Genomic DNA, 25,008 nt, shown 5'->3' with positions numbered 1-25,008 from the left:
AGGACCAAGGAGGCCAGAAGACCTCTGCCCATGGTCTCAGGCAGGAAAGTGCACTTTCAAGTGGCCATCTGTGCATATGTCGGGTAGAGCAGACAGCAACGCATGGCATCATATGGCCAGTTGCCCACCACGACACGTTGGAATTGGATGCGGTGCCACTCTCAAGATTTAAGCTATGAAAATGCAAACTTGCAGTAAGCTCTAGATCGCCTTGCCCCACAGTCTGCCAGTGAGCAGACCCATATTCTTGGACAATACCTCTGGAGGAGAATGCCAGCGTATCATCAGTAACACAGGTCGGTTGAGTAGGGTAAGAAAATCGGGTGTACTACTTGTTTCGCCGACACTGCCGCCGGTCTCACAGGCAGTGTTCGTGAAAGATGGCCCCAAAGAGACAAGGTTAGAGGCACAAAGCACTGGGTGGAAATACTCGCAAAGGCCACTGCCAGTACCGATTCTGGCCCGGAACTCCACGAGGGCCAGCTCCGAACAGCACACTAGGTATCATGCAAAGAGGAACAAGGGAAAGGGTGGAGAGCAAAGGCAAAAGGCCAATGCGAAAACGAACGGAGCACTCCGTAATTCCTTCGTAGGAGAGACGACGAGAACAAGTGCTGTCTAATCATGCTTTCCCTTTTTGTCGTCGTATTCCTTCAACCAGGCATGATTGGCGAGCATGCTAAGCGTTAGTGCGAATGCTGTAGTTTGGTACACCGAGGAGGTGGACGGCAACGAAAAAGAACCCACCCAAACCTGCTGTACATTGTACATCGTACAGGCGCAGCAGGAGCGGTCCAAGTCTAGAATATGCACAAAATGCCACTAAAAGTTCCACCGCCAAGGCTCTCGAGAACACCGCCGAGACCGACTCTCAGTTGAATGTCTTCTTGCTTCCTGCACGTTGCACCGGATCACGGCAATTGCATCGTCTCGAAAGCGGTGGAGTCGCTATACGCGGTCTGCCTACACAGATGCACGCACATTCCGATGTGTCCTGGTTACGGAAGAGCTGCTCGCCAAAACATGCTGCACACTTGAGAAGAGTGGCGAAACGGTTAAGATAAAAACGCGAAAGCCATGCAGACCAAAGAGGATGGACCTGAAGGGAATCGCCGGACGACTTTTGTTCAAGGTGACCTTCGCTCGTTGTGGGCAGGGATTCCACGGCAGGGCGAGGAAAAGCGGACCATCTATTAATCTTGGCACGACGAATAAGATGCCCTGGAAACGGAAATACCCAGTGCAGAACATTAGAAGTGGGACCGACTTTTTTTTATGCCCCTCATGTCAGCGGCTTGTGGTGCTCAGCCCCCTAGGGCAAAGGATACAAAGAGAAATTCGTCGTACGTGACAATACTCAGAACGTAGAAGGGTAGACACCGCCAATGTAAGATACTGTGTAAAGCAAATTCCAAGAGAAGCTAGAAGGAAGGGAGAATACGTAATGACTTTGGCATGGACTGATGAAGGACGTTGTGTTGACGTGTGTCGGGTGCAAGAGGACCGAGAATGGATGAAATACAAAGAGATCAAAGGCAATTCACAGGACGACAGAAGAAACGAGGTATGGAGAAGGGCATGGTAACCCACAACGGAACGTTGTAAGAGTAACAGAGAGGAGGGGACACCAACGACGCCACTTTCTACTCTAAATTGGGGCGTTGCAACCGTCTTCCGGCCGTTCATCGCTTTTGCGGTTCACGGCTCTCCCAAGGCAGTCGGGGTTCTGTGCCATTTCCTTGCCCGTCTCGCCTTTCATCCTTGGCCGTTTTTGCTTCCGTCGTAACTCAATGGCTCTTTCTTTAATATCTGGCCACCCCATGAACTTCTTCTGATATTCCTCCCCTTTTGAAAACTTCGTGCATTCCCCTGGAGCCCTTTGCACATCATCTCATTGCCTAGCATCTTGATAAAACGACCCGGCCCCCCATCTCACATCTCACAAAACGCGACATCACCACGCAAAAGAAGACTGCGTCAATTCGGTTCATTCGATTATTTAAATCGCAGCGCACGTTCTGCTCACAGGACAGGCCAGACAGGACACAAATCACGTCGGCCAAATATCCAAAGCAACCAGCATTCGACCTCTAGATACCATTCGGTCAGTGTTACTTGGACGACATCGCTGCCTCCCATCTCGGCCACTCACCCCTCCTCCTGTTCAATCGCATCAAACACACTCTCAGCTCAGCCGAACTGTTGGATCCTCTCGCTTGTTATCCTTTTGTCTTCCCATTCGCATCCCACCCCCCATCTCACTCCCCTCTAAACGGGTCTCAGCATAATTTCGTCGTCAGCACGGCATGGTCGATTGAAGGCTCCGCCAACGCTCCCGCCAAACCACACAAGGCTCTCCTTCCTTTGATCTGTCGTGCCTTCTGCGAGCTAAAGTGGAAACTTTTTGCATCAACTAGAGGCTGCAGAGGCACCTGCAAGCTGCCAGTGTTCTTTCCAAGCGAAATCGCCACCGTAGCCTGCCACAGCGCACTAAGCCCTTCCCCTCCTTTCCGCCCGCCAACCGCCCACGTTCGACAGCGGCCCCCCTTTTGTGGTTGCGCATCATTACCTGCTGTGGCTGGCTGGATTCCCGTCAACCCCTTCCCGGCAAAGTTGGATGTAACGCTCGTCTGAGGCTTCCAAGAGTTTCATCGTCCACCCGTCGGATTCCCCTCGCCTTTTGCGTCTGCATCGAAAGAGCATTACCGCCTCTGTCGACGCTGTCGCTGCCTCATTCTCTCCACAACCAATCCGTGATCGACTGAATTCTTTTGTTGGCACCCGGCCACCTTGCCAACTTGCGCAGGACGTTCCACGGACGCCTTTCAATCCTATTTATCGTCCCTGTGCCCGCTTGCGCTCCGCTGTGTTCATTCGCCATCACGTCCCTGCCACGATAATGACGTCGACAATGGCATCGCTCCAGGACGACGGCCTCGCGTCAACCAACACGGGCCTCAGCTTTCTTAAAAACATCTCCGAGAAGCGCGTAACAAGGGGTGAGTGTTTTCTTGTCGATGCGCAGGCAGTGGCGCTCCTTCATGGATCCCAGAGATTCCTCGATTGCTAACCATTTCCTCCAGATGGTAACCCGCCAAAACGTCGCGGACCCAAGCCAGACAGTCGGCCAGCTCTGACGCGACGCCAGGAACTCAACCGCCAGGCCCAGAGAACCCATCGCGAGCGCAAAGAGCTGTACATCAAGGCTCTCGAGGATGAGGTTTTGAGACTAAAAGAAATCTATAGCAACATTGCGCAGGACAAAGACCGCCTGGCCGATGAGAACCGCCAGCTCAGACAACTCCTCAGCAACAGCGGTGCTGCTCTCCCAGCGGGCCTTGGAAGCAGTCTGCTTGACGACACCGCAAGCAACCCGAGTGTCGGCTATTCCGCGAGCGCATCAGGGAGCTATGGCGCAGCTCCCAGCTCACACACGAGTGCCTTTACCCCGCCGCCAGTCGGTTCCGCCAACAGCCAGCACGGATTGACCTCTCCGCATGGCACCGGCCAGCCGCCCCACGGTCTCGCGACAGGAAACATGAGCGATCCTCGAAAGAATGCCGGCATTGACTATGAGCAAGCCGGCATTGATTTCGTCTTAACGTAGGAAATCTGTCCCCCTCTCTGTCGGTGGCTGCGGCTGCTCTACCACTGTCTCCTCCTTCCTGGCTGGCTATGGCTCATCTGGAGCCTTGCGCCGTGCTATCCTCGTCTCTACCCGCCATCTTGCGCACCGTTTCTGCCTCTTCCCCTGCTGGCACGTTCTCAGACTAGCAATCGCCCTAGCAAGCAACAAACTTGTTTTTGTACACGTGCGCCTCTAATTGGCATTGTCGGAACATTTCTCAGCCTCAGCATCAAGAAAAGGAGGACGGCCATGTGCACAAGGATACCAAACACGCTTGATGGCATTTTCCTGCAGCAGGTGGTGACGTTGGCGGTATATTGGCATTGGCTTTTGAGCGGTCCGCGTGCCATGTGCTTCTGCCCCGAGGTTCATCCATTGCTATGCCCTCCCCTTTACCCCAATGCCTACACGATCTCCTGGAGGGTAAGGACATGGCGGTAAAGCAGACGATGTGCCACCGAGAAACACAAGAATACACCGAAGGAACGGACTCGGCGACAGTATGGCTAACGTTGGATTTTATTTTTTGCAATTGGTCAAAAACAGTCTCGAAAAGCCGTGCATGGACCACCTACCATGGTTGCTTGAACGCGGAGTCGAAGCCGGCGGTGAGCCATGCGGCCATGCGCTGATGGCAACGTGCCCGCCCGAGCCGTTCCCGGAACTGACGTCCGAAATCCCTTTTGGGTACAGCAATGTCAAGGGTGCAGACATCGGATCCGGCCAGCGGACGTGGGAGCTCTCCAAGGCAGACCTGAACACTCTGCTGGCCCTTAGCGCCAAGCTCAACCTCGACGGTGAAATCACACCCGTGATGGCATGGGGGATGGTGCTGGCACACCCGCGCCTGGCCGAACTCACAGAAAAGGACTTTCAACGCTTGACAGAGGAGCTGAGCAGTAAGGTCCGCTGCTACGGGTACGCATTCAATCCCATGCTTGTACAAAATACACACACACACACGCGCGCGCGCGCCTGTTTGGTTTGTTCCCTTGCTTACACATTCAGTTTCGGTGCCGTCATGGAAGAGTTCGAGGTCCGTGATGCGATGGAGAATGTCATGCCTACGAAGCCTGACGCCTATGTGTCAGATAAGTATAGCTACGCCGTGGCCTTCTAACAATGCCTCGTTTCTGTTTTATGCGACATGCGTTTTTTGTCCCAGCCGCAAGTTTTCTTGTATGTCTCGATGTTTTCTTTTTGTGTTTTGTATACCATGGTGGCAATATGGGGCTTTGTGGTCCACATGGGCAAGGTCGGATGGTGAATTGGTTGACTTATCTTTTGGGAAGACTTCCGTTTTAATGGCGGTCCCGGCTGCGCCAAGACGCCGCGATGTGCTTTCTTCTTTTATACAAATATGTTCATCGGCCTCGACGCTGCGTTAATACGTGGTTGCCTGTCCAAGATGACTGCATGCCTTCTTTGCTGAGACCGTTCGTAACACACCGTCATGCCCAAACAGCAAACAAGTTATTTGAAGTCCTGAAAGGTCTGGATGGGACCGTGTGACCATCCGCCATCGTACAGTTGTGGCAATGGTCTCGTATGGTCCCGATGCTGCTCCTGGGAACTATATTGTCACCCGTTGGTCAGGTGGCTAGGAGCCTCAATTTGGATCTTGCTCGCTCTGTCCTCTGGCCAGGGAATCGAGGGAACGATGTTGTATCTGACACGGGCTGCCAATTCGGCCGTTAAATGCAATGCCATGTTTTGATTTGCTCATATTAAGGCGGATACGGCGGCGTTAAGGTGAAAAATGGTGATCTGCTCTCACTGTGACGGGGGCCGAGACTGACGGGGAACAGCCTTTAAAGTAGGAAGTTTAACTGTATCTTGGAGTCATGTATTTGGCAACAACTGTATGTCGTATTTGTACGGTTAACATACTAGTACCCAAGCTCTACGGTGCGGCGCTGGGATGAGTCTGAAGCGGGTGACGAAAGTGGTTCCTTTAAGGCGCCGACAAGCCGTGTGTCACTGCTGGCTTTCTCATGAAAGAGCAAGATAATGCCAAATAACAAGACAGCACTGCTTGTAGGGAATTATGCGAGGGTCGACCTTGTCCGGCTGATGTCGAAGAGTACCTTTTTGCTGGTCGTATTTGCTGAGCGGCAAAATGCCTTCACCGTTGACCTGCGCCGCAAGGAAAGACATGCCCAGCTCATATGGTGCGAAGTGTCGCTTTCCGTGTCCGCCCTCACAGGATGCATTTACTCTACCACAGGACAATTAGAGCTTGTCGTCGACATACATTATTCCATAAGGTTGCCAGTTAATTTGTGCACAGTCGGCTGTTGGACCCTAGAAAGTCTCGGTGCAAATCCCCGTCTCAGCCTCTCGTGTCGGCAAATTGACTAGAAGGACAAAGGACAGACAGAAAGCGGCCGTGAGCGGACGGGAAGAGCCAGCGCCTGACATTTAAGTCGGGGGCTTGGACGGCCTTGGCGAAATGAGACCTGGTCACTTTAGTCTTTCGTTTGCTCCTTGTTGCTCACTCGTCTCCCGTATGGCTGGTACAAATTTGCTAGTTCAAGTTTGCTGCGCCGTCGCAGTGCTGCCCCTTTTGGTTACGGTCGTCTGTATTTTGCTTCAGGTGACAAAAGCGGGCCCCAAGATGCCGCCGCGCCGAAAACAGCCTGATGGGAATGAGGAATGAGGAGGATGGAATGTCTCATTGGCACTAGCTTCTACCAAAGCAGCGCGCACCGAATCCTTACGATCAAAATACGAAACTGCTGTGCGAGCAGGCGCCTGGGCCAAGCTGCTCTTCGCTCAATACGGTGCCGCCAGACCAGTCTGCGGTTAGAGTGCTCCTTTGGCGATGTCGTTTGCATCGGGTCTTTCATCCGTAATTTGGTGCCTCTCGTATTTGGATCGTTCCCGTATCACATTCGCCCTTCTCCTTTTATTATTTTAAAGCAGAACTCCGAACAGTAGACGCGAGGCCCGTGCTGAACCGCTCAGAGTCCTGGAGTTGATGGACTCTGTCAACGGTCTTGGACCTGTCCATCCTGTCGTATTAGTGGAGGGGCCTGATGCAGATGGTCCCTGTCGGTCCCTGCTGAACGTGGCTATTTTAAAATTAAACCACGACACGAGAAGGAACAGGCGCGTCGCCAAGACAAACTCGGGCGGACTAGCGCAGGGAAATAAGCATAACCGTATTTTTTTTGTTCTTTTGTTGACAGTGGACAAACGTATGGCGTGCGGAAGCATTACTGAGTACGAATGTACCACGACATATGTAATGTCGGCGCCCCCAGTAAAATGTGCGGCATCTTAGCTGGCCCTCCGTCGCCTCTTGTTCTTTTCCTTTACCACAGTGCTTTGTCTGCTTTGTTTGCCTTGTTCAGATTGGCGTTTTCTGTAAGTTAGGTTGTCTGTTTACGCAGCCTCTCGGGCAAACTCGACCCCTGACTTTTGGTTTTCTAGTGTCTCGACGCATCACTAACACGACCAGGCCTGATTTGCGCATTTTCGGAGCGGCTCGTCCCTCCAGTCACTCGTTTACCCTTTGCACAAATTTCGACAGGCCTACGACGCACACATGAACTCGTACTCCATGCACGAGGGCCTTCGGCCCAGCGAGTTTGGTAGCACCGACCAGCTCAGCACGCCATACGGCGGCAGCACCGACAAGCTGCACAGCGTCCTCCATGGATCGGCGAGCGGCGCAGTACTGAGCGAGAAGGTGCCACGAAAGAGCAGGAAGCCCATGTGGCTCCTCATCGGCGGACTCGCGGCCACTCTCGCCATAGGCGGCATCGTTGTTGGTGTCCTGGTGGCCAAGAACATCATCCACACGAGCAACCACAACAAGGCGACCGTCAACGACACGCCTGCCGCGGCCTCGGCGTCTGCATCTAGCAGCAGCGTGGCCGCCGGTGTCGACCCGACACACACAGCAACGAGCGCGATGGCAAAAGCGACGTCCAAACCCACTAGCACCAAGACGTCAACCAAGGCAACCGCCTCCCCGACGGCCGGCGCCTGCTCGACCAAGAAGGACATCCCCGCTTCAGTGCAGGGGACTTACAACGACCCGACGACGTGGCTCGACATGACTGACTTCAACTGCACCTACACCTCCGAGACCATAGGCAACCTGTCTATTGTCGGCCTCAACTCCACCTGGGACGACTCGAAGCAGGCCAACCCCAATGTGCCGGCCCTCAACAAGCCGTGGGGCTCGTACTCCGTTAACCCCATCCGTGCCGTGAACCTGGGCGGTTGGTTCTCTCTCGAGCCCTTCATCACGCCTTCGCTCTTCAACTATCCGGCCAGCGCCGGTGTCTCGGACGAGTACACGCTCTGTGCTCATCTCGGCCCCGAGCAGGCCGCTGCGACGCTCGAGAAGCACTATGCCACGTTCATAACCGAGCAGGATTTTGCCGACATTGCTTCCGCTGGTCTCTCCCATGTCCGCATCCCCTACTCGTACTGGGCCGTCACCACGTACCCGGGCGACCCGTACGTGCTCGGAATCTCATGGCGGTACCTGTTGCGTGCCATTGAGTGGGCGCGGAAGCACGGTCTGCGTGTCAACCTCGACCTGCACGCTGTGCCCGGCAGCCAGAACGGCTGGAACCACAGCGGCCGCTCTGGTAACATTAACTGGATCATCGGCACCGACGGCAGCACCAACGCACAGCGCTCGCTCGACATCCACGACCAGCTATCCAAGTTCTTCGCCCAGGACCGCTACAAGAACGTCATTGCTTTTTACGGCCTCGTCAACGAGCCCGGCATCACCATTCCCCAGAGCAAGCTCTCCGACTGGACCGCATCGGCCGTCAAGATTGTGTCCGACAACGGTGTGGCCGCTACCCAGGTCTTCAGCGAGGCTCTGCGCGGCCTGCCAGCTTGGCAGGGCAACCTGCAGGGCCATGGCAACGGCCTCGTGGTCGATGTGCACGAGTACACCATCTTCGACACCAACTTGATTGTTTTCGACCACGCCAAGAAGGTCGACTTTGTCTGCTCGACCTTTGTGGGCCAGCTCTCCGACAGCATCAACACGGACACCGGCTTCGGCCCCACGATGGTCGGCGAGTGGTCCCAAGCCGACACCGACTGCGCCCAGTGGGTAAACGGCGTCGGCAACGGTGCCCGGTGGACTGGCAACTTCTCCGGCAAGGCCACGCCTGCCTGCCCGACCGAAAACAGCCAGTGCAGCTGCACCATGGCCAACCAGCCGGTGTCCAGCTACTCGGACGACTACAAGACGTTCCTTCTGACCTTTGCCCAGGCCCAGATGTCTGCCTATGAGACTGCCTGGGGCTGGTTTTACTGGACCTGGAAGACGGAGAACGCACCGCTCTGGAGCTACCAGGCTGGCCTGCAGGGTGGTTTCATGCCCCAGGTCGCATACAAGCGCTCCTTTAACTGTGGCGGCTCCGCGCCGAGCTTTGGCAGTTTACCAGAGTATTACTGAGGCCTGCGGGCTAAGGTGGTTGAGAGTAATGGCATTGTACGGCGTTTTTTTGTTCTTTGTGGTGTGCATGGTTACATGTTTCCCTAGGGTTGCTTCGTCCCCTCCAAGAAGAGTTTCATATTGTTCCTATTCCCGTATCGGAGTACTACTGGCGTCTATTTTTTATTTTGGCAAATTTTAATATTCAATCTCTTCCAGCATAATCGACTAGAAGTATTTCTAACTATTCAATGCTGTATAAGCGTAGTCAAGCCGTGGGTAAATGGGTCAAAGTAGCATATGCTTGTTTGGAGAAAACCGAAATGAAAAAATAATAATAATGATGATGATGCATATACATATCATATAACGTAACGACTCAAATGAGCAGAGTAACAGATTTGTTGTTATTATTCGCCTTTTCTGAACCAGTCCAGGTTATTGACGTCTCAGAACCCACCGGGAAATAAACTGTAACAGAACCATCTATGGATGTGCGAGAAATTTAAGAGTAGCAGATTTCCTGAAGCTGTATATTGTATGACGCCACCAGGAACAAGTAAAACGAAATTATTTGTTTGTCTTGCCCTCGGTCTCAGTAGCATACACCTTGCTGAACCCGTCCGGAAGAAAGCTGCAGAACACTTACACCTTTGCCAACGGCGCTGAAAGACCATCGTATCATAGTTGTCGTCTCCTGGCGAGAGGCGACCATGATCCCACTGGCAGATTGTTCCGCCAATTTGGGGTCACTTGGCAGGCTCTGGTGTCAATAGTTGACACCCAATGGATGAACAATGAGGTTCTCTCTTTTTTAAGAATTTAATGTCTGACTTTAAATAATAATTTCAGTGTCACTTATCTCACAATTAGTCCGGCCAGTATTCTTTAGATAAAATATACGTGCTGATTTAATAACCTTCCAAAACGCACCCACTTGCCAGCTTCACTGTTGGTGAATATCCCCCAAACTGACAATGTGTTTTCCGCGCTCGAACAAAGCCGCAGCCAGGATAACCTTATCGTCTTCGAAGCGCTTCCCAATAACTTGCATTCCCACCGGCAATAGGGCATCTGGTCGCTCAGGAGACGGCAAGAAGCCACAGGGCACGTTCATAGCCGGATGGCCGGTTGCATTGAAGGGCGCTGTATTGTTGGTTGTGCCAATGGCATATGCGAGCTTGTCAGCCACAGATGCCGAAGCGGAGGGCAGTGGACGGGCAACATTGGGTGCACAGGGCGTGATGAGAACATCGACCTCATCCAGCGCGGCATCATACTCAGCACGAAGACCCAATACTCGCCGGTGCGCCTTTGCTTCGAGGCCGGGTGTCAGAAGCGAGTTGGTCACTTGCTGGCTAAGCAGAATATTGACCGCAGCAGGGGTGTGCTTGTTCAGAACCGATGCTGTTTGCAGCCCAGCGTCTCCTTCAGGCAACGGTAGCTGACCAGTCACAGGCTGAATGTGCTGTGGCACATATGTAAGGTGGCCAGATCCGCGGCCTTGAAGTAACCACGTAGCCATTGACGGTCGTGTTGAAGCATTCCACAGAACGGCACCGTCGGCATGGCCAGGGACAGAGACGTGAATAACCTGTGCTCCTGCAGCCTCAAAATACTTCTCAGCAGCGGTTATCACCGTATCACGAACGGCGTCTGCCACTCCCGTCATTTCGAATCCTTCACGGAGCAGTCCGATCTTCCAAGTGCCAAGCTCGGTCACATTTCTGCTGCGGAAGTCTGCCAAGATGGCCGCGTACGGCATCACGTTGACCCGCAGTGGTGACTCAGGAGACATGCGAGGGTCCAGACCGTCGTACCCTGCAATGGTCTCTAGCACCGCCGCGACGTCCTCGAGAGATGCTGCCATGGGGCCGAGGTGATCTATCATGGGCGACATGGCAGCAGCTCCTGTGTACGGCACAAGGCCAAATGTCGGCTTGAGACCATATATGCCGCAGTAGCTTGAAGGAATACGCACCGACCCGGCCTGGTCGCTTCCGAGGGCAATTTCAGCCGTGAGGACAGCTCCCGTAGGCTCTTGCAACGCTGCGTCGACGGGAAATATTCTTTTCATATGATGGGCGGCAACCAATGCGGCCGACCCGCTGCTGCTGCCTCCCGAAGTGTGTCCGTGGAGCCACGGGTTGTGGACGTGACCAGAAAAGGACGTATGCGATAACGGGGATGCACACCAGCCCTCGCACGTGGACGTTCCTCGAATCACACCCCCGGCCGCCAGGATACGCGACACTACGGTGGCGCTGATATCGGCGGGCTGGTACTGGCCACCTGCAAAGAGCTGTGGCGATAGGCCGATGGTCGTTGGCAAGCCCGCAACCGAGATATTGTCCTTAACTGCGAAGACACGGCCTTGCAGCAGGCCAGACGCCAAAGACGATGGCGATGTTTCGGTGAGTGGCGTATTAAATACATGACTCCACGCATTCATTGGGTTCTCGGCAAGCGTCGGCGCTCGAAAGCTGTGGTCTGCCGATGACGGCTCCGGCACCAATGCCGGTGGGGTGTAGTCCGATTCTGCACCGACCTTGTTCATCACTGCCATGAACGATTGCAGCACGGGCTTGTACGCCGCTTTGTCTATGGGCGAGACATTGCGGATATTCAGAGCAGCCAGGAGGCCGTCCAGGTCGCTGTCTGATAGCTCGGGCCTAATACATGTGAGCTGGCGAGATTATAAAACGGTTGTTTTATGGGCAGATCAAAACAACATACAGAGGGGCCCCGGGAATGACGACAATGGACATTATTGTGTAATTCGAGGTGGTTGGAGACGCTGTCTACGGTATTGCCAAGTATGAGCTACAAGCCACGGTGTAAAGATGTCGAAATATATGTCGTTATCGGACCATCCCTTCCCCCCACCTCCGATCTCGCCCACGACAATCTTACTCCCGTCTATTGGCTAGCTAATACGACCGCCATCAATACACAAATTGATTCCGTCAATGTACGAGCCGGCCCAACTGGCCAGATAGAGCACATCACCGGCAATGACGTCCTCTTCACCGGCGCGCTTTGCAGACATCTTGTCAAATTGGCTGCTGAACATATTGCCGTCTGCGCCAAAAGGATTCTTTTTGCTCCGGACGACTGGAATATTAATGAATGTCGTTTCGACATCTGAGACGACCGACGTGCCAAACTTTACACCCGGGATTGATACCGTTGACACGGCCGTAAATGCGTGAAAACTTGGCCGCCAGAAGCCACGCTGGGTGGTCCGTGGCAGCTGTGCTGGCCGCGTAGCCCGTCAGATCGACATTGGTCACATTGTGCATGCTGGCGCACGACCTTGTGATGATGGTGTTGCCTCGACCGGTGCGCCTTGATCCTGAAAATTTTTGGCTTGCTGTGACAAAAGGGCCACTGACAGAAAATAATGCGCAGTTGTGTTCATAGCGAATGACGATGCCCAGTCCGAGTGATGCGTCGGTCACATGCTGGTTTGCAGCTCGACCAACGGCGGCGTCAGTACGTCGCGTTTAATCGGTGGATCGCGTAGTATGTCGTCATTGGAGACCAAGAGGTCGACTCGGTCCTCACGTGTGGCCACATACGCAGATAGCTCGGCGACTACTTCTTTGCTCGATACATTCCATGCATGCTTTGTCGCCGATCCGGCGTCGCTCGTGCCGGCCAATCCGTTCTTTTCGGGCACACTGCCATCGATAAGTTTGGTTGATAATGCCACTACACAGACCTTTGCACCATTTTTCACGAGAGCCCGATTTTCGTTGAACAACAGTCGGTAATCCAACAACCAGCAGAATAAAACGGTACAGGAAACACAGTCAAAATGTACCTCGCAAATCATAAACCTCAATCCACTGCCGCCACCCGTGACGACGGCCACGTGACCTCTGACACCAAATATGAGCAGCGTGAGAAGCCATGTCGTCGGTGCGTTGGCGTTGCGATTGGGAGTTTGGGTGCCAGCAACGGGCAGCATGTCCATTTGCCAGTGTTGTCTGCATCGCGCTATCTGCTCATCCGGAGTTCCGACAACCAAAGGCAGATTAGGAAATTACATCGTTCTTAACAAAACCAGGCGTGACAGGTCCTGGAAAGTATAAGCCATAATAGAACGAATGTGAAGAACAACAATTGGCAGGCAGAGCTTAAGAAAATTCTATTGCATGATGAAGATGAAGACGGAAGAAAAGCCGTAGCAAGACATTGGTGCCAATACCGACAAAAAAAAATCGAGGCAAAAAAGTCTAATGAGTGAAAGAAAAAAAGAGGGTTGAAAAAGTCAAAATGAAAGAAATATGTACATGTACAGTGCAGTGCAAACAGATTCCTGCATCCAACTACCGCTTCAGGCACGAAGTCACCAGATCGCTGTCGGTCCAGGTCAAGCCCGTCCGAGTGGGCACGACACTCAACTCGTACGTAGACGGGTCAAACGAGCCTGCTGCCCAGGCCACGGTGCCTAAAAAGACATCGCTATTTGTGTTCAGGAACTTCATCAGCTCGCACACGTATTGAACGCAGGATGGGGTGTTGCCGCCACCAGTCTCAGTGGTAAATGCTTGACGGCCATTTGCCCGCAGCCACGTGGCCAGTGGCTGGAACGAAGAGATGGCATTTGTGACGCAGGTGGTGTGTGTTCCAGAGTAGTCGTAATCCAGATACTGGTGCACGTCAAAAACGAGGCCACTGGTGGAGTTGTCGGGGTTCTTCACGCCAAGAAGAAGCGGACCAGCAACACCAGCCATGGCGCCAGCACTTGTGAAGCTACATTTGCTGTTAGTGGACTTTAAATTTACACACTATGCGAGGTAGACAATAGTAGAACGTACTTGCTGCCCGGCAAAAGAATGGTCTGTTTCGGGGCCACCTTGCGGATGGCGGTGACGACGGCCTGGACGGTGTCGACCCAGGCGGAAACATCCAGATCGTGCGGCTCGTTCATGATGCCAAACAGGACACGGCTGTTGTTGGCATACTTCGTCGCAAGTTGAGACCACAAGCTGGCAAATTGCTCGTTGGACGGGCCACCCTGGCCAATGATTTGGCCCTCCCAGCGTGCGTAGTTGTGCAAGTCGACAATGCAGTGGGCAGTGGTGTTGAGGCACGACTGCACGAGGGTGTTATACTCGGCAAAATTAGCCGCATCGACCTTGCCACCAGGAGTGCTGTTAACGAGGTACTGCCAGCCGACCGGCAGGCGGAAGATGTTGAAGCCGTCGTTTCGGACAAAATGGTGCATCTGACCGGCACCGTCGATGCCAGAGACGTTGAGAAGAGGAGGTTGCATGGAGGAAAGAGTCTGGACGCCCTGTATCGTGATGCCAAAGTCAAATCCGGCAATGTTGGCACCGACATAGCGGACGCCCGTGCGATTGGCACTGGGCAGGGCCGCGACCTGCACGGCCAAAGAGGCCACGAAAAGGGAGAGTGTTGAGAACATTGTTGAAAACTCCGCGGGAACGTCCGCGAATGGTCTATGCTATATGAGGGAACGGAGACAGAAAAACGACTCTACAAAGGAAAGAATGAAGAACGCTTGGACCAGCCAGAGGACATTCAAACACGGTGGTGGCAGACTCTGCACGGCGAAAAGAACGACAAACGGGGATGAAGACAAAAGGGCTTGCTTTGTGCTTGCTCGCACGAGAAGCAGCGAGGACGCTGGTTTTATCCTTCCCTCGCATCCCGTGTGGAGCGAGCAGACAGAATCGAAAGAAAAAAAAACGAAATACAACAATAAGTAGAAAGAAAAGTATAAAAGAAGGTGCGACATCCCTGCCATCCTCCCTGCAACTACTCGAATTCCACGCTGTAGCTGTCTGCACGGCAAAAGTTTAAAGCGCGGACGACCATCCTCGTGCGTCGTGTGGGTTTGTTTGCCGTTTCCCTGTGAAAGGGATGAGGGTCAGTCGGAGGCTGTCTAGCCAAGGAAGGAGGACCAAAAGGGGCACCGTCAGGGATGCAATACGCCAGTGTTCGTTGGTACCAGCCCGTTAAGGAACGCTAAACATTTCCCCCTGCATTCGTCAGTGGAGACGGAAGGGGACAAAAGGGACAAGCGAAGAAAAAGACACTGGCGGCGGCAGCTACACAGTCCATTGACGCCGTACGTATTCTCGTAACTTGCTGGCAAATGGCTAACTTGGTGGCGCTTTTTGCTGTAAGACGCTGGCTTTGTTTCATGTTTCAACGCTTCAGCTGCAGGGGCTGGTGGCAAACGGGACAATAAGCGGAGACCACAGCCTACTCGTATGTTGAAGCGATCGGCCACAAACCAGATCCATGGGAGATCGCGCACTGCCAAGATTCTTGGCACAATGGTGGGAAAAAGAACACCGGCGTGTCGCGGATTAACATGCTAATCGGGTTTATTGTCGTCTCTTTCTCGCAGCTCTCAAGGCATGTGAATTTTCTCTCACAGCCACATACCGGCGTCCATAGCCACACTCACGACCGTCATCCCTTGGTTCTGTGCTGCCAGTGCCACGACCTGGTCCGCAACATCTCCACTATCACGAACCGCTTCAGCTTCGTCTTCTCGAGCATGTTTGCCTTTGTTCACTGGCTAGATGCATATAAACCTAGTTGCGTTATCTTGATCTGCGAAAAAGTCTGGTATTTAGATAATACAAAATAAAAACCAAAAGAGTGCGAGGGGACAAAAACAGAATTAAAGAAGAGGGGTTAATACAACGGAAAAGGAGAGAGTGAAAGAGATGAAACCTCCACAAATATAAAAAAACAAACATTCCCCCACTCCAGACAAGAGAATTGTCGTAAACATAACTAAACCCCCTCCCCTTCTTCCTCCGTGCCTCTCACATACCATTCAGTAGAGACCCCACTCAATGTCCTGCGAGTTGATGTTACCCTTGCAGTCCATGTAGCCCTTTGCACCGACCTGGCCGCTGCCGCCAAACTGCTTGATCGAGTCCTGGATAATGTCGACAATATCCGAGGCGGCCACCTTGAAGTTGACGTTACCATGGGTGTTCGTGGCCTGCACGCCGAACTTGCAGCCACCGTACGACACCAAAGCGCGTTGGCGCTTGCCGACCACCTGCGTGGTCCACTCGCCGTCGGTGTTTATAATGTTGTTGACGATCTGCATGCAGTCGCTAACGCTGGGCGATGCGCCGCTGGTCTGGTCGATGAAGCTGGACGCCTGACAATCGTCCTTTGGCGGCGGCACGTAGCAAGGCCACGATTCCAGTGTGCGGTCGCTGTATTCTTCCCAGTTCCAGAACGCCGTGTCGCCGCTGCACACGGGCAGGCGGATGTAACCCGCAGTGGTGATGTCCTGGTCGTAGAGGTTGTTCAGCGTGGTGTCGTCACCCAGGCTGGCGGTCTTGCCGCCGTTCTTGTTACCATTGGCCTTAAACGTGTTGACGGAGCCCTGGATGAGGTCATTGACAGTGACGCCGCCCCACTTGGTGCCGTCCATCTGGTCAACGCCGTCGGGTAGCGAGAAGGAATTGTCGTAACACGAGCCATCGGCCGGGCACGAATCGCTACTGGGGCCGTCTGGGTACACGAGGAAGTACAAGTGGTTGTCGATGCAGCCCATTGCCTGCTTCTGGATGCTGTCATCGACGTACTGGGATACGACGTTGAGGTTGCTGCAGTCGGCGCCCGTGTCGAGCACGAACACTCCCTTGCCGGCCGCGGACCACACAGCCGGGATGGCATAGCCGTAGAAGCCGTGCGAGATGCTGGACCGGATCGCTCCCGTGGTCTCGTTGGACGTACCAACGTCCGGCATGGAGCCGTCGCGGGTGCCGGAGCCGTTGTCACCCTCAATCATCTGGCCCTTGGCAATAAGGGTCGTCAAGAGGGCGAGCGTGTCATCTGAGCCGCTGTAGAGGGCCGCGACCTGGTTCTCAGTCGAGTTGGCCCAAATGCTGACCACTTGGCCGAGGTAGGCGCTGAAGGAGGTCTGCGACCCGGCCGTCCAGTCGCCTTCGTTGCCCGTGACATAGTCGCCAGTGATACCGACGGCGAAGCTGACGAGGGCCTTGGCTGAATCCTTGTAGTTGTCGTACTGCACGCCGTTGGCCTTGAAGAACGGAAGGCCCTTGAGGATGGTGTTGAAGAAACTCGACACGGCAATCGTGCCCACCAGGTTGGCAACGTCCAGCAGAATGCTGATCCACATGTCGTCAGCCGGCTTCACCGGCGCAAAGGTGTTCTCGAACTCCCCGTAGGACGGGTCGAACGACAGCGCCGCCGCAGCCACGAGCGCATCGTAGAAGGTGCCGTAGATCTCGTGCAAATACGCTATCGAGTTCCACAGCTCGTAAGCAACTGGGCCCGACGGGGGGTAGATGTCATTGCACAGTAAGATGCTATCGCAGTTGGAGGTCCGGCCGAGCACGCCGCAGTTTGTCAACTCAGGCCCATTGATATACGAGCTGATGGACCGGCTCAGGTAGGTTTCACCTCCCTTCGCCCTGTCCACCTTCTTCCAATGGTCGATTACATCGGCCCAGGCGTCCGGTCCGTCCAGCTCGTTCCACCGCTCTTCTGACGTCATGTTTAGCGTGCTGTACACAGCAACGTTGGTGCAGGTCAGCTTCGTCCAGTTGCCCGTGAGGCTGTCGGGATCTGCCGCTAGCGACAGCGGGTTGGTGCCGGCCTTGACGTTCAGGAGGAACTCGTCCCACGTCGGCATGTCGCCGGGCACCTCGTTGTACGTCTCCAGATCGGTGGCCCAGTTCGTCGTGCCGCCAAGGCCCAGCCCAGAGTAGAGGGTTTGACGCGAGGCCAGAATGTCCGGTGTCATATACGCCACCCACTGGTTGCCGTCATACACGGTGATCTGGCTGTCACTGTCCTTGTCGTAGAAGTTTTGGTTGATGCGGCTGGAGGCGGCGCGCTTGCCGCTGTTCGAGTCCGTGCCGGAGACAATGTCGCGGATCTCGGCGTCGGCGATGTAGCCCGCCGTGTTCGTACAAGGGCCAGGAGTCGCCGTGGATTCCAAAGCAGTGCCGCCAAAGGTGCACTCGGGCCCGTAACAGCTGCCGTCGGTCATACCGAAGGAGCGGCCGTAGCTAGTGACGCCGACAACCACCTTAGCGGAGGGGACACCAGCCTTGGTGATCATAGCCAGCGAGGTCATGGTCTCCGTCAGGTTAACGTGGCTACGCAAGCAGTTGCCGGTCGAGCAGCCCTCTTGCGAGTAGGCATTGTTGGTGTCCCACTGGCCGTGGAGATCGTAGGTCATGAAGACAATGTAGTCGACGATCTTGGAGATTTCGGCGATGGGGAAGCCTTTCAGATACCAGTAGGATGCGGGTGCCGCGATACTGACTGTCTTGCCGGGTAGTAGGTTCTTAAGCACCGCGAGGAAGGCTAGGTAATTCTTGCCGTCGTCGAGGCTGGCGGGCGGGATGCCCGGGATGTCGGGTGCACCCGGGTACTCCCAGTCAATGTCAATACCGTCAAGGTTATACTGTTTCACGAAGTTTGCTATAGACGTAGCCATCGCCACGCGGTTGGCCGCCGTCACACCGTTACGGAAGATGAGGTATGTGCTCGGGTCGGTCGAAAAGGCCCAACCACCAACCGTTAACACACGGTGGAAACTTGAGCCGAGCTTCACGAAGTTGTGAAATTCATAGGTGCTAGGCGTCGAACCGGTCGACACGGCGTACGTGTTTGGATCCAACGTCGCAAACGCAAAGTGCACATGTGTGTAGTCGGTACTAAGTTGCGAAATGTCCTGGTATAAACAAGGGCGGTCCATACCGTATCCCTCGTAATAAGCAATCTTGATCGGATTCGCTGGCCCGGGGCCCTTCACCACGTCTGTGCCGCAGTTAGAGATACAGCCGTAGGTACCGTTCTTGGCAGTTCCCGGGGGCCCTAGGCTGGTATCCGTGCAGAACTCCGCCGTAATGCCACACTCGCCCCAGATATCGCAGCAGGCGTTGAGCGGGCAGGGGTTGAGACCCGACAGGTTAAAGGTGCCACCGGGGCCCGGCACAGTGCCCGGCACCTGGGGGCCGCAGACGGCGGTGGACAGGGACGACGGGAACGGGGGAGAACCCTTGCTTAAACAAATGACGGCGCCTAGGAGCACGTTGCCACAGCCCTGCCAGCCCCACGTGTCGTTGTTAAAGCCTTCGATCTGGTCATTGGTGAGGTCAAACGATGCGCCAATGGTTGCACAGTTGTCGTTGGCCTGGACGGTGTAGGCATAACACGAGCCATCCGCGTTAGGCTTGGGGGCAAAGTCGGGCAGCGTGCCCGCCGAGCAGCACACATGCTGGCCGGGCTTGAGGTCCGAGCAGAACGTCGCACCGGGGTTGTACTTAGTGAAGTCTGCGCCAGAAATGCCGCACTTCGTGGCCAGCGTGCCGCAGCCGTCGCCGTAGACGACCTGGACGGTCGTGCAGTCGGCACGTGGGGACAGGAGCGGGCTGGAGCGGGCCGCAATGTGGGCGTGGGCGTGGGCGTGGGAGCGGGCGCCTAGACCCAGGCCTCTCTTGGCCGCGGAGAGAGTGCTGTTCAGCGAGCCCGTGCTGTTCAGCGAGCTCGTGCTGGCCGGCGGCGTCAGGGGTGTCGTGTAACCAACGGGGCTGACGAACGTCTGCGTCGAGTTAAAGTCAATGCACGTGGCCTTGGACCACGACTGCATCACATTCTGCACTGCCTCGAACGACGAGTTGCTCGTCGCCACGAAGCCGATCACGTGGTCGGCATCGTACTCGGCGCCGCACAGCTCGAGCGCCACGGTGCCGTGTGTCTCGTTTGAGGCTGTCATGGTCTTCTCCAGTGTCGACAGGGCTTGCACCACGGACGCCATATTCTGCACGTCCTTGCCGACGTACAGACCCATGGTGCTGCCGCGGGTTTGGGCAAACAGCACCTGCGCCTGCGGCTGGGCGGTGTGGCTGCCGTTGTTGGCAGCCTGGTAGCCAGCACTCAGGAAGCGGCGCGCCTGCGCAGACATGGTGCGCAGGTCGACGTTGGTAGGCGTGTTGTCGTCCCAGTGGCCGACGGTGAAGGTGGCGTTGGTGGCCACCTGGGTGATAATCTTGTTGGAGTGGGCCGGGGACGCCGGTTTGTGGGAGCCAAACGACGAGCACGCAAAGATGCGATGGTGTGAGTCATCCTTGTCGACGTTATCGTACAGCGAAATGTGGTAGAAGATGGTCTCCGAGCAGCGGCTCAGCTGTTCTACGCTGCGGTACACCGGCCAGTTGGCCGGATCAGGCCCGGCCTTGATGCAGGAGATGGGGCAGTCACCGTCACGGCTCTTGTAGTGGGGAGCCGCAGGCTGACGCAGCTTGAAGCGGGCATCGACACCGCTGATCAGCCCAGAGGACAGCAGCAGCAGGCCGGCGGCCGCTGCCGACGACAGCCACGCGGGAAGCATTGTGGCTGGTATATGAAAAGTGTATAATTTAAAGTGAAGGGACGGAGTTCAAAGAACTCAACAAAAGAATGGATAGAACCAAAAACGGCTCAAGGTAAAAATTTGGACAGAATCGACAATTGGTTCGAGATATCAAAAAATGACAGGACAGAAAACTGCCTCGTCCACAGAAAGTTACTGTGGAGTGTGAGAGCAGAGCTCCTAGGAAAGAAGGCGAGGAAAATGCTTGATGGCGGCTGAGAGCCAAGTTGCCTTTGTTTGAGAAAGAGAGTAGAAGAAGCCATTTCCGGTTGAGACCATCGCCAGAGGATGCCCGTGCCTTTTTGTTTCGCTTGCCCGGGTCGAGGAACGTGTCTCAAGAACCGCATCGGTCTCCCGATGCCGCGGATCCCGAGTAAATGGAGGCGCATAGCATTTTCAGCACGCAGTGCATTGCCCCTGGTCGCCTCATTGCTTTTTCTCGGTCTCTATTTTGACAATTTCTTTCTTTTTTTCATTTTTTCTTTCTTTCTTAGTTTCTTATTTGTATTATCCATCTCACGCTTCCCCTGCATGCTCGCATTGCCGTGGTCGTTTGCACGTATGCTTAACCCTGGACGGTTTCTTAATTACCAGAAAAATCGAGATGGTGATACATCCTTGCGGGTCCATTTTTGCAGTTACCCTTTTGCTGACAGTTGATTTTTTTTGTGTGTCACTGTGCCCATTCCGATCCGGACACCGAGAAATGTGCGCACAGTTGAGGGATCGGCAGCTCTCGATCGACGGGGACCCACTCCCTCCCATGGTTCCAGTAGGGGTCATCTTAAAATGCCCAAAATGACAACTGAGAGAGACGCGAGAAATCCGAGCAGAAACGACAACGACAAGACGGCACACGTGTGCGCGGGGGGCGGTTTTTTTGTTGACAGACCTTTGTAGAAGCACTCTTTTTTATTTTCCTATTTTCTTTTTTTTCTCGTTTTGTCACTGGTCCGTACCGCGTATTTTCCGTATGCTGTATTCCATAATACCTACATCATACCCTTGTCTTTAGATAGCCGCCCTCTCTGGTGGACTCTTGTAGGAATGTGCACACTGCATGTACAGAGTACGGAGTATGTTGCAGGGGGGTGTGGAGAAGAAAAGCTTAGTAAAGTAAACGCGAAGGCTGTGTAGGCTTTCAAGGCACGGCACAGCCAGGGACTACCGCCGCACAACTTCTAGGAGAGCCTCAGAGACTATATTTGCTACCTGACGCAGTACTCCGTTCCGGGTGTACGCAACGAAGAAAGTCGGTCACTGGCTGCCGCGGAACCATATTGGCCGCCGGCGTATCCGACATAGCCACTTTCAACAAGGTCCAAGTGGGAAGCAGAATAGAATAGCGAACACGGGGGTGGGTGGTGACTGCCTGGGCGCCAAAGCTTGTCTCGGCGCTCGCACTTTGCCAAGAACACGGCCTATCATCTGTCTTTCTGGTTCCGGTTCCTGGTACCTGGTTTTGATTCCGGCCTGTCTCGGTGCTGGATCTTGGCTGTGATTGTTTGTCTTGGGTAGTGCGAGTCCTGCTTCTGGTTTCTACGACGTGCGAAGGTACTTTGTACTCAAATTGTTGAATTTGTTTGTATTTGCCAAGAGTATCTCCTTAGTGGCCAAAATATGACTTTTTGGAATGGGGCGCGCGAAACTTACGTGTACCTACACTGCTCGTGTTGTTGGTCCGAGCGTTTATTGACATCGAGAAGTCACTGAGAGTTGGCTGGCAAACAGCTGAAACGAGAGTGACTTCAAAGTTACGTTGTAAGGCTATGTATCTGGAAGTATCAGTGGGTCAAAATCAGGGATTAGAGCCAATCACAGCGTGCGGCTGAAAAAAGTCATATTTTGGCAACTAAGGAGATAAACAAATGCTATTATTACAAATTGGATATAAGGGGATCTTTGGTATTTCCGTTCCTGCAGGGGGTCTGCTTGCTATGGGGGACACCGTAGTGTGCCACATCCTGCAGGTTCCAAGCCACCCCCAGAGTGAAATAAAAATAATGTGGTTGGGTCTGTACTTCTGTAAAAACGGCTATTCGCCTCCGGTCAAACGGCAACAACTTGCACTGGCCCGCTACAGAAGAATCATTGTGGCCAGAGCAGCGACTGCCCATGCACTGGCAGCGTGGACAGAAAGGGCCGCGCCCGAATTCTTGCTGGGGCAGCTGATCGCAGGGCTGACGGCCGCGCACACGTGAGACGTCGCGGCCGCCGAGATGCTCGCTGCCACAGCCGCGTCGGCCGTGGCCGCACATGGGTTGCCAACTGGTAACGGCGTTGTGTCCGAGAGCACGGCGCACGTGTCGTGGCCGTCGTTCTTGCTCACGTCGGCCACGGGCAGAATGTCGGTCAGGTTGAAGGCCATGTTGGTCAGGTGCGAGCATTCGCCAACTTCGCCTCCGGCAATGTCGGGCGCGGCGCCGCCGCTCTGCGCAATCGAGAAGATGACGTTCTTGCTGCGGAAGCCGCCGCCAAGTGCGATGGGCCCGCCTTCCTCCTGCGCCGAGCAGTTACCGGCGCCAAACGCCCAGACCAGGTTGTACCGCGTCACCGGGTCGGCGCCATTACTAGTTGTGTTTAGGTTGACGGCGTACGTGTAGACGAAGAGTGGCTCGCTGGTGCCGTTGGCGGCAGTGGTGCTGGTGAAGTTAACGGCCGTCAGGTCAATGCTATTCAGATATATTGAGGTGTTGTGCTCGACGTTCACCCAGAGGTTGAGGCTGAAGTCCGGGTCCAGCGCCGGCGCCAGGGCCGGGTTCTGGAAGGCAAAGACGACGGGGAAGATTGGGGACGGCGCGTAGGTCTCGTTGCGCGGGAAAACGAGGTCGACCTCAACCGTCTGTGGGAACGTGATGGCGTTGACCGTGACGATGGCCGGCAAAGCCCAGGCCGTGGCGAGCAAGAGGGCTGCGCGGCGGAAGGACATCACGGGCATGCGTTGCGGGGGGATGTTAGGGCGCTAATTTTGCTGGCGATACAGGGCGAAACACATGCGGCAGGAAGCATGAGAGAGCAGAGGAAATGAAAAGGGGGGAAGGGGAGGGTGAAAGGGAGACAGAAAGGGGAGCGAAAACGAAAAGCCGAGAAACAAAAAGAGTCGTATGATTCGAGGGAGCGAAAGACGGAAAGTCAGGTACCTCATGCAAGAATAGAATCACAGAAAGAAGCACATGATGCACATGTATGGAGTGGTTCACACCCCCGACCAACCGCCAACCGCTCTCCAACCGAAAAGGGGCAGGTATGCAAAACAAACCAAAAAAAAAAAAAAAAAAAAAGCTAAATTAAGCTTACTTACGGAGTACTGTGAACTTTCGATGTATTCTGCAACCATAGGGACACTTTAGTCGCCCAGGCTCCACTTCTTGTGCAGGTACTGGCTAGCGCGGGGGAACTGTATCTTCGTACATAATGTACGCTGCAGCAACATTCCGGACCATTTGACGGTGCCGAAGGTCCGTCCTCCGTGCGACATACGACGTTGCTTCCAGCCTGCCGGCCGCGCCACAACCGCGCCTCCGCCAATTGCAGGCGCCCAACGACGCCACGTGCGCTCGCTGTGCAGCTGTGTGGTGGTTGACAGCGGCTGACGGCAGCGGTCGATCTCACGGAGCATTTTTGGTTCCGGACCCACAAAGCTGTCCCACTCTCTGTCGATTCCACAACTTCCTTTTTGTCCACAATCCTTGCCGCAACGGCCCGCAATCACTGGGCGTTCAGGATTCGGCAACAAGCAGCGCGCTAAACATGCAAGTCAGACTATCGACAGAAAACGCCAGAAAAAGGGACCCGCCGCCAGGGACCATCGCCAGCATATCGGTCTTTGTCGCCCACACCGACGCCGGGGTCTGCGTCCCTACGATTTATCTCAGTGACCCCGTATCATATGCCCCCGCGGAGGACCCGAAACGTGACTTATCGCTGCACATCTCTTAGACTTCCGCTGGTGCAAAAGCATCGATGCTCCCGCCGATCGCTCGCCAACATCTTACCCCGTACAAAAAAAAAAAAAAGTTGAACGGCGGACATGCTCAACCCCCACTGCCAATTTCATTTCCTCGGGACACTCATTTCACGCGCATGTACGATACAACCTTAATTCTCACCACGCGGGATCGTCGGTGGCTCTCGATGGAAACAAAGTCGTGCGAAGCTGACGACGGAAAAAAAGAGAAACTCAAATAAAATAGACGAAAGAAAGACACAGACCGAGGAACGTGCCTCGTATAAGCCTGCCACGACCGAGGGAGCGCCTGTCTTCGGCACGTTTTCTGCTGAGCGAACATCACAGGCTTGTGTTCTATTTCGTTACTTTTCCTGTGAAGGTTTAATATTTTCGAGCTGATGTTTTACACATTGGCTTTCTTCATCTCCTACGCCCACTACTCGGGAATCGGGCGGATATTGGGCGAAGACCGCAAGAGCCGCGCGTATTTTGGGCCTGCCGTAGGATTCTGACTTCCCTGGTCAGACCGGCTATCTCTCCACTTTGACTTACACGACCGAATGTGGCGCTCATAACGTGTATAAACCATCGGACAGTCGTCCCCTGGAGGAGAAGAT

At 54.6% G+C, this 25,008-nt stretch overlaps 10 protein-coding genes across 10 annotated transcripts; 3 read left to right on the top strand and 7 right to left on the bottom strand.

Annotated features, from left to right (window-relative positions):
• Positions 1-2,911: 2,911 nt before the first annotated feature.
• SPSK_00057 (BZIP-type transcription factor) lies at positions 2,912-3,607 on the top strand (the record flags this gene model as incomplete). Its single annotated transcript, XM_016727038.1, has 2 exons — positions 2,912-2,999; positions 3,084-3,607. 2 exons carry the CDS (start codon positions 2,912-2,914, stop codon positions 3,605-3,607), a joined length of 612 nt encoding a protein of 203 aa, XP_016582492.1.
• A 583-nt stretch (positions 3,608-4,190) lies between these two features.
• On the top strand, positions 4,191-4,748 carry SPSK_00060 (uncharacterized protein; the record flags this gene model as incomplete). Its single annotated transcript, XM_016727041.1, has 2 exons — positions 4,191-4,546; positions 4,637-4,748. The coding sequence occupies 2 exons, from the start codon at positions 4,191-4,193 to the stop codon at positions 4,746-4,748; spliced, it is 468 nt and encodes a 155-aa protein (XP_016582491.1).
• Positions 4,749-7,178: 2,430 nt separating this feature from the next.
• SPSK_00021 (glucan 1,3-beta-glucosidase) lies at positions 7,179-9,065 on the top strand (the record flags this gene model as incomplete). Its single annotated transcript, XM_016727004.1, has 1 exon — positions 7,179-9,065. The coding sequence occupies one exon, from the start codon at positions 7,179-7,181 to the stop codon at positions 9,063-9,065; it is 1,887 nt and encodes a 628-aa protein (XP_016582490.1).
• Positions 9,066-9,990: 925 nt separating this feature from the next.
• On the bottom strand, positions 9,991-11,812 carry SPSK_00024 (amidase; the record flags this gene model as incomplete). Its single annotated transcript, XM_016727007.1, has 2 exons — positions 9,991-11,716; positions 11,781-11,812. The coding sequence occupies 2 exons, from the start codon at positions 11,810-11,812 to the stop codon at positions 9,991-9,993; spliced, it is 1,758 nt and encodes a 585-aa protein (XP_016582489.1).
• Positions 11,813-11,970: 158 nt separating this feature from the next.
• SPSK_00064 (uncharacterized protein) lies at positions 11,971-12,346 on the bottom strand (the record flags this gene model as incomplete). The annotated part of the gene is made up of 2 exons (XM_016727044.1): positions 11,971-12,158; positions 12,217-12,346. 2 exons carry the CDS (start codon positions 12,344-12,346, stop codon positions 11,971-11,973), a joined length of 318 nt encoding a protein of 105 aa, XP_016582488.1.
• A 155-nt stretch (positions 12,347-12,501) lies between these two features.
• On the bottom strand, positions 12,502-13,017 carry SPSK_00063 (uncharacterized protein; the record flags this gene model as incomplete). The annotated part of the gene is made up of 1 exon (XM_016727043.1): positions 12,502-13,017. One exon carries the CDS (start codon positions 13,015-13,017, stop codon positions 12,502-12,504), a length of 516 nt encoding a protein of 171 aa, XP_016582487.1.
• Positions 13,018-13,378: 361 nt separating this feature from the next.
• On the bottom strand, positions 13,379-14,481 carry SPSK_00045 (glycoside hydrolase family 5 protein; the record flags this gene model as incomplete). The annotated part of the gene is made up of 2 exons (XM_016727026.1): positions 13,379-13,805; positions 13,871-14,481. The coding sequence occupies 2 exons, from the start codon at positions 14,479-14,481 to the stop codon at positions 13,379-13,381; spliced, it is 1,038 nt and encodes a 345-aa protein (XP_016582486.1).
• Positions 14,482-15,870: 1,389 nt separating this feature from the next.
• SPSK_00005 (uncharacterized protein) lies at positions 15,871-20,421 on the bottom strand (the record flags this gene model as incomplete). Its single annotated transcript, XM_016726990.1, has 1 exon — positions 15,871-20,421. One exon carries the CDS (start codon positions 20,419-20,421, stop codon positions 15,871-15,873), a length of 4,551 nt encoding a protein of 1,516 aa, XP_016582485.1.
• Positions 20,422-22,519: 2,098 nt separating this feature from the next.
• SPSK_00054 (uncharacterized protein) lies at positions 22,520-23,371 on the bottom strand (the record flags this gene model as incomplete). Its single annotated transcript, XM_016727035.1, has 1 exon — positions 22,520-23,371. One exon carries the CDS (start codon positions 23,369-23,371, stop codon positions 22,520-22,522), a length of 852 nt encoding a protein of 283 aa, XP_016582484.1.
• A 417-nt stretch (positions 23,372-23,788) lies between these two features.
• SPSK_00067 (uncharacterized protein) lies at positions 23,789-24,061 on the bottom strand (the record flags this gene model as incomplete). Its single annotated transcript, XM_016727047.1, has 1 exon — positions 23,789-24,061. One exon carries the CDS (start codon positions 24,059-24,061, stop codon positions 23,789-23,791), a length of 273 nt encoding a protein of 90 aa, XP_016582483.1.
• Positions 24,062-25,008: the final 947 nt, after the last annotated feature.

Source organism: Sporothrix schenckii (genome assembly GCF_000961545.1).
Source record: "Sporothrix schenckii 1099-18 chromosome Unknown Cont51, whole genome shotgun sequence".
NCBI lineage: Eukaryota > Fungi > Ascomycota > Sordariomycetes > Ophiostomatales > Ophiostomataceae > Sporothrix > Sporothrix schenckii.
Note: the sequence above shows the minus strand (reverse complement) of the source record. Positions and strands in the feature narration are given on the sequence as shown.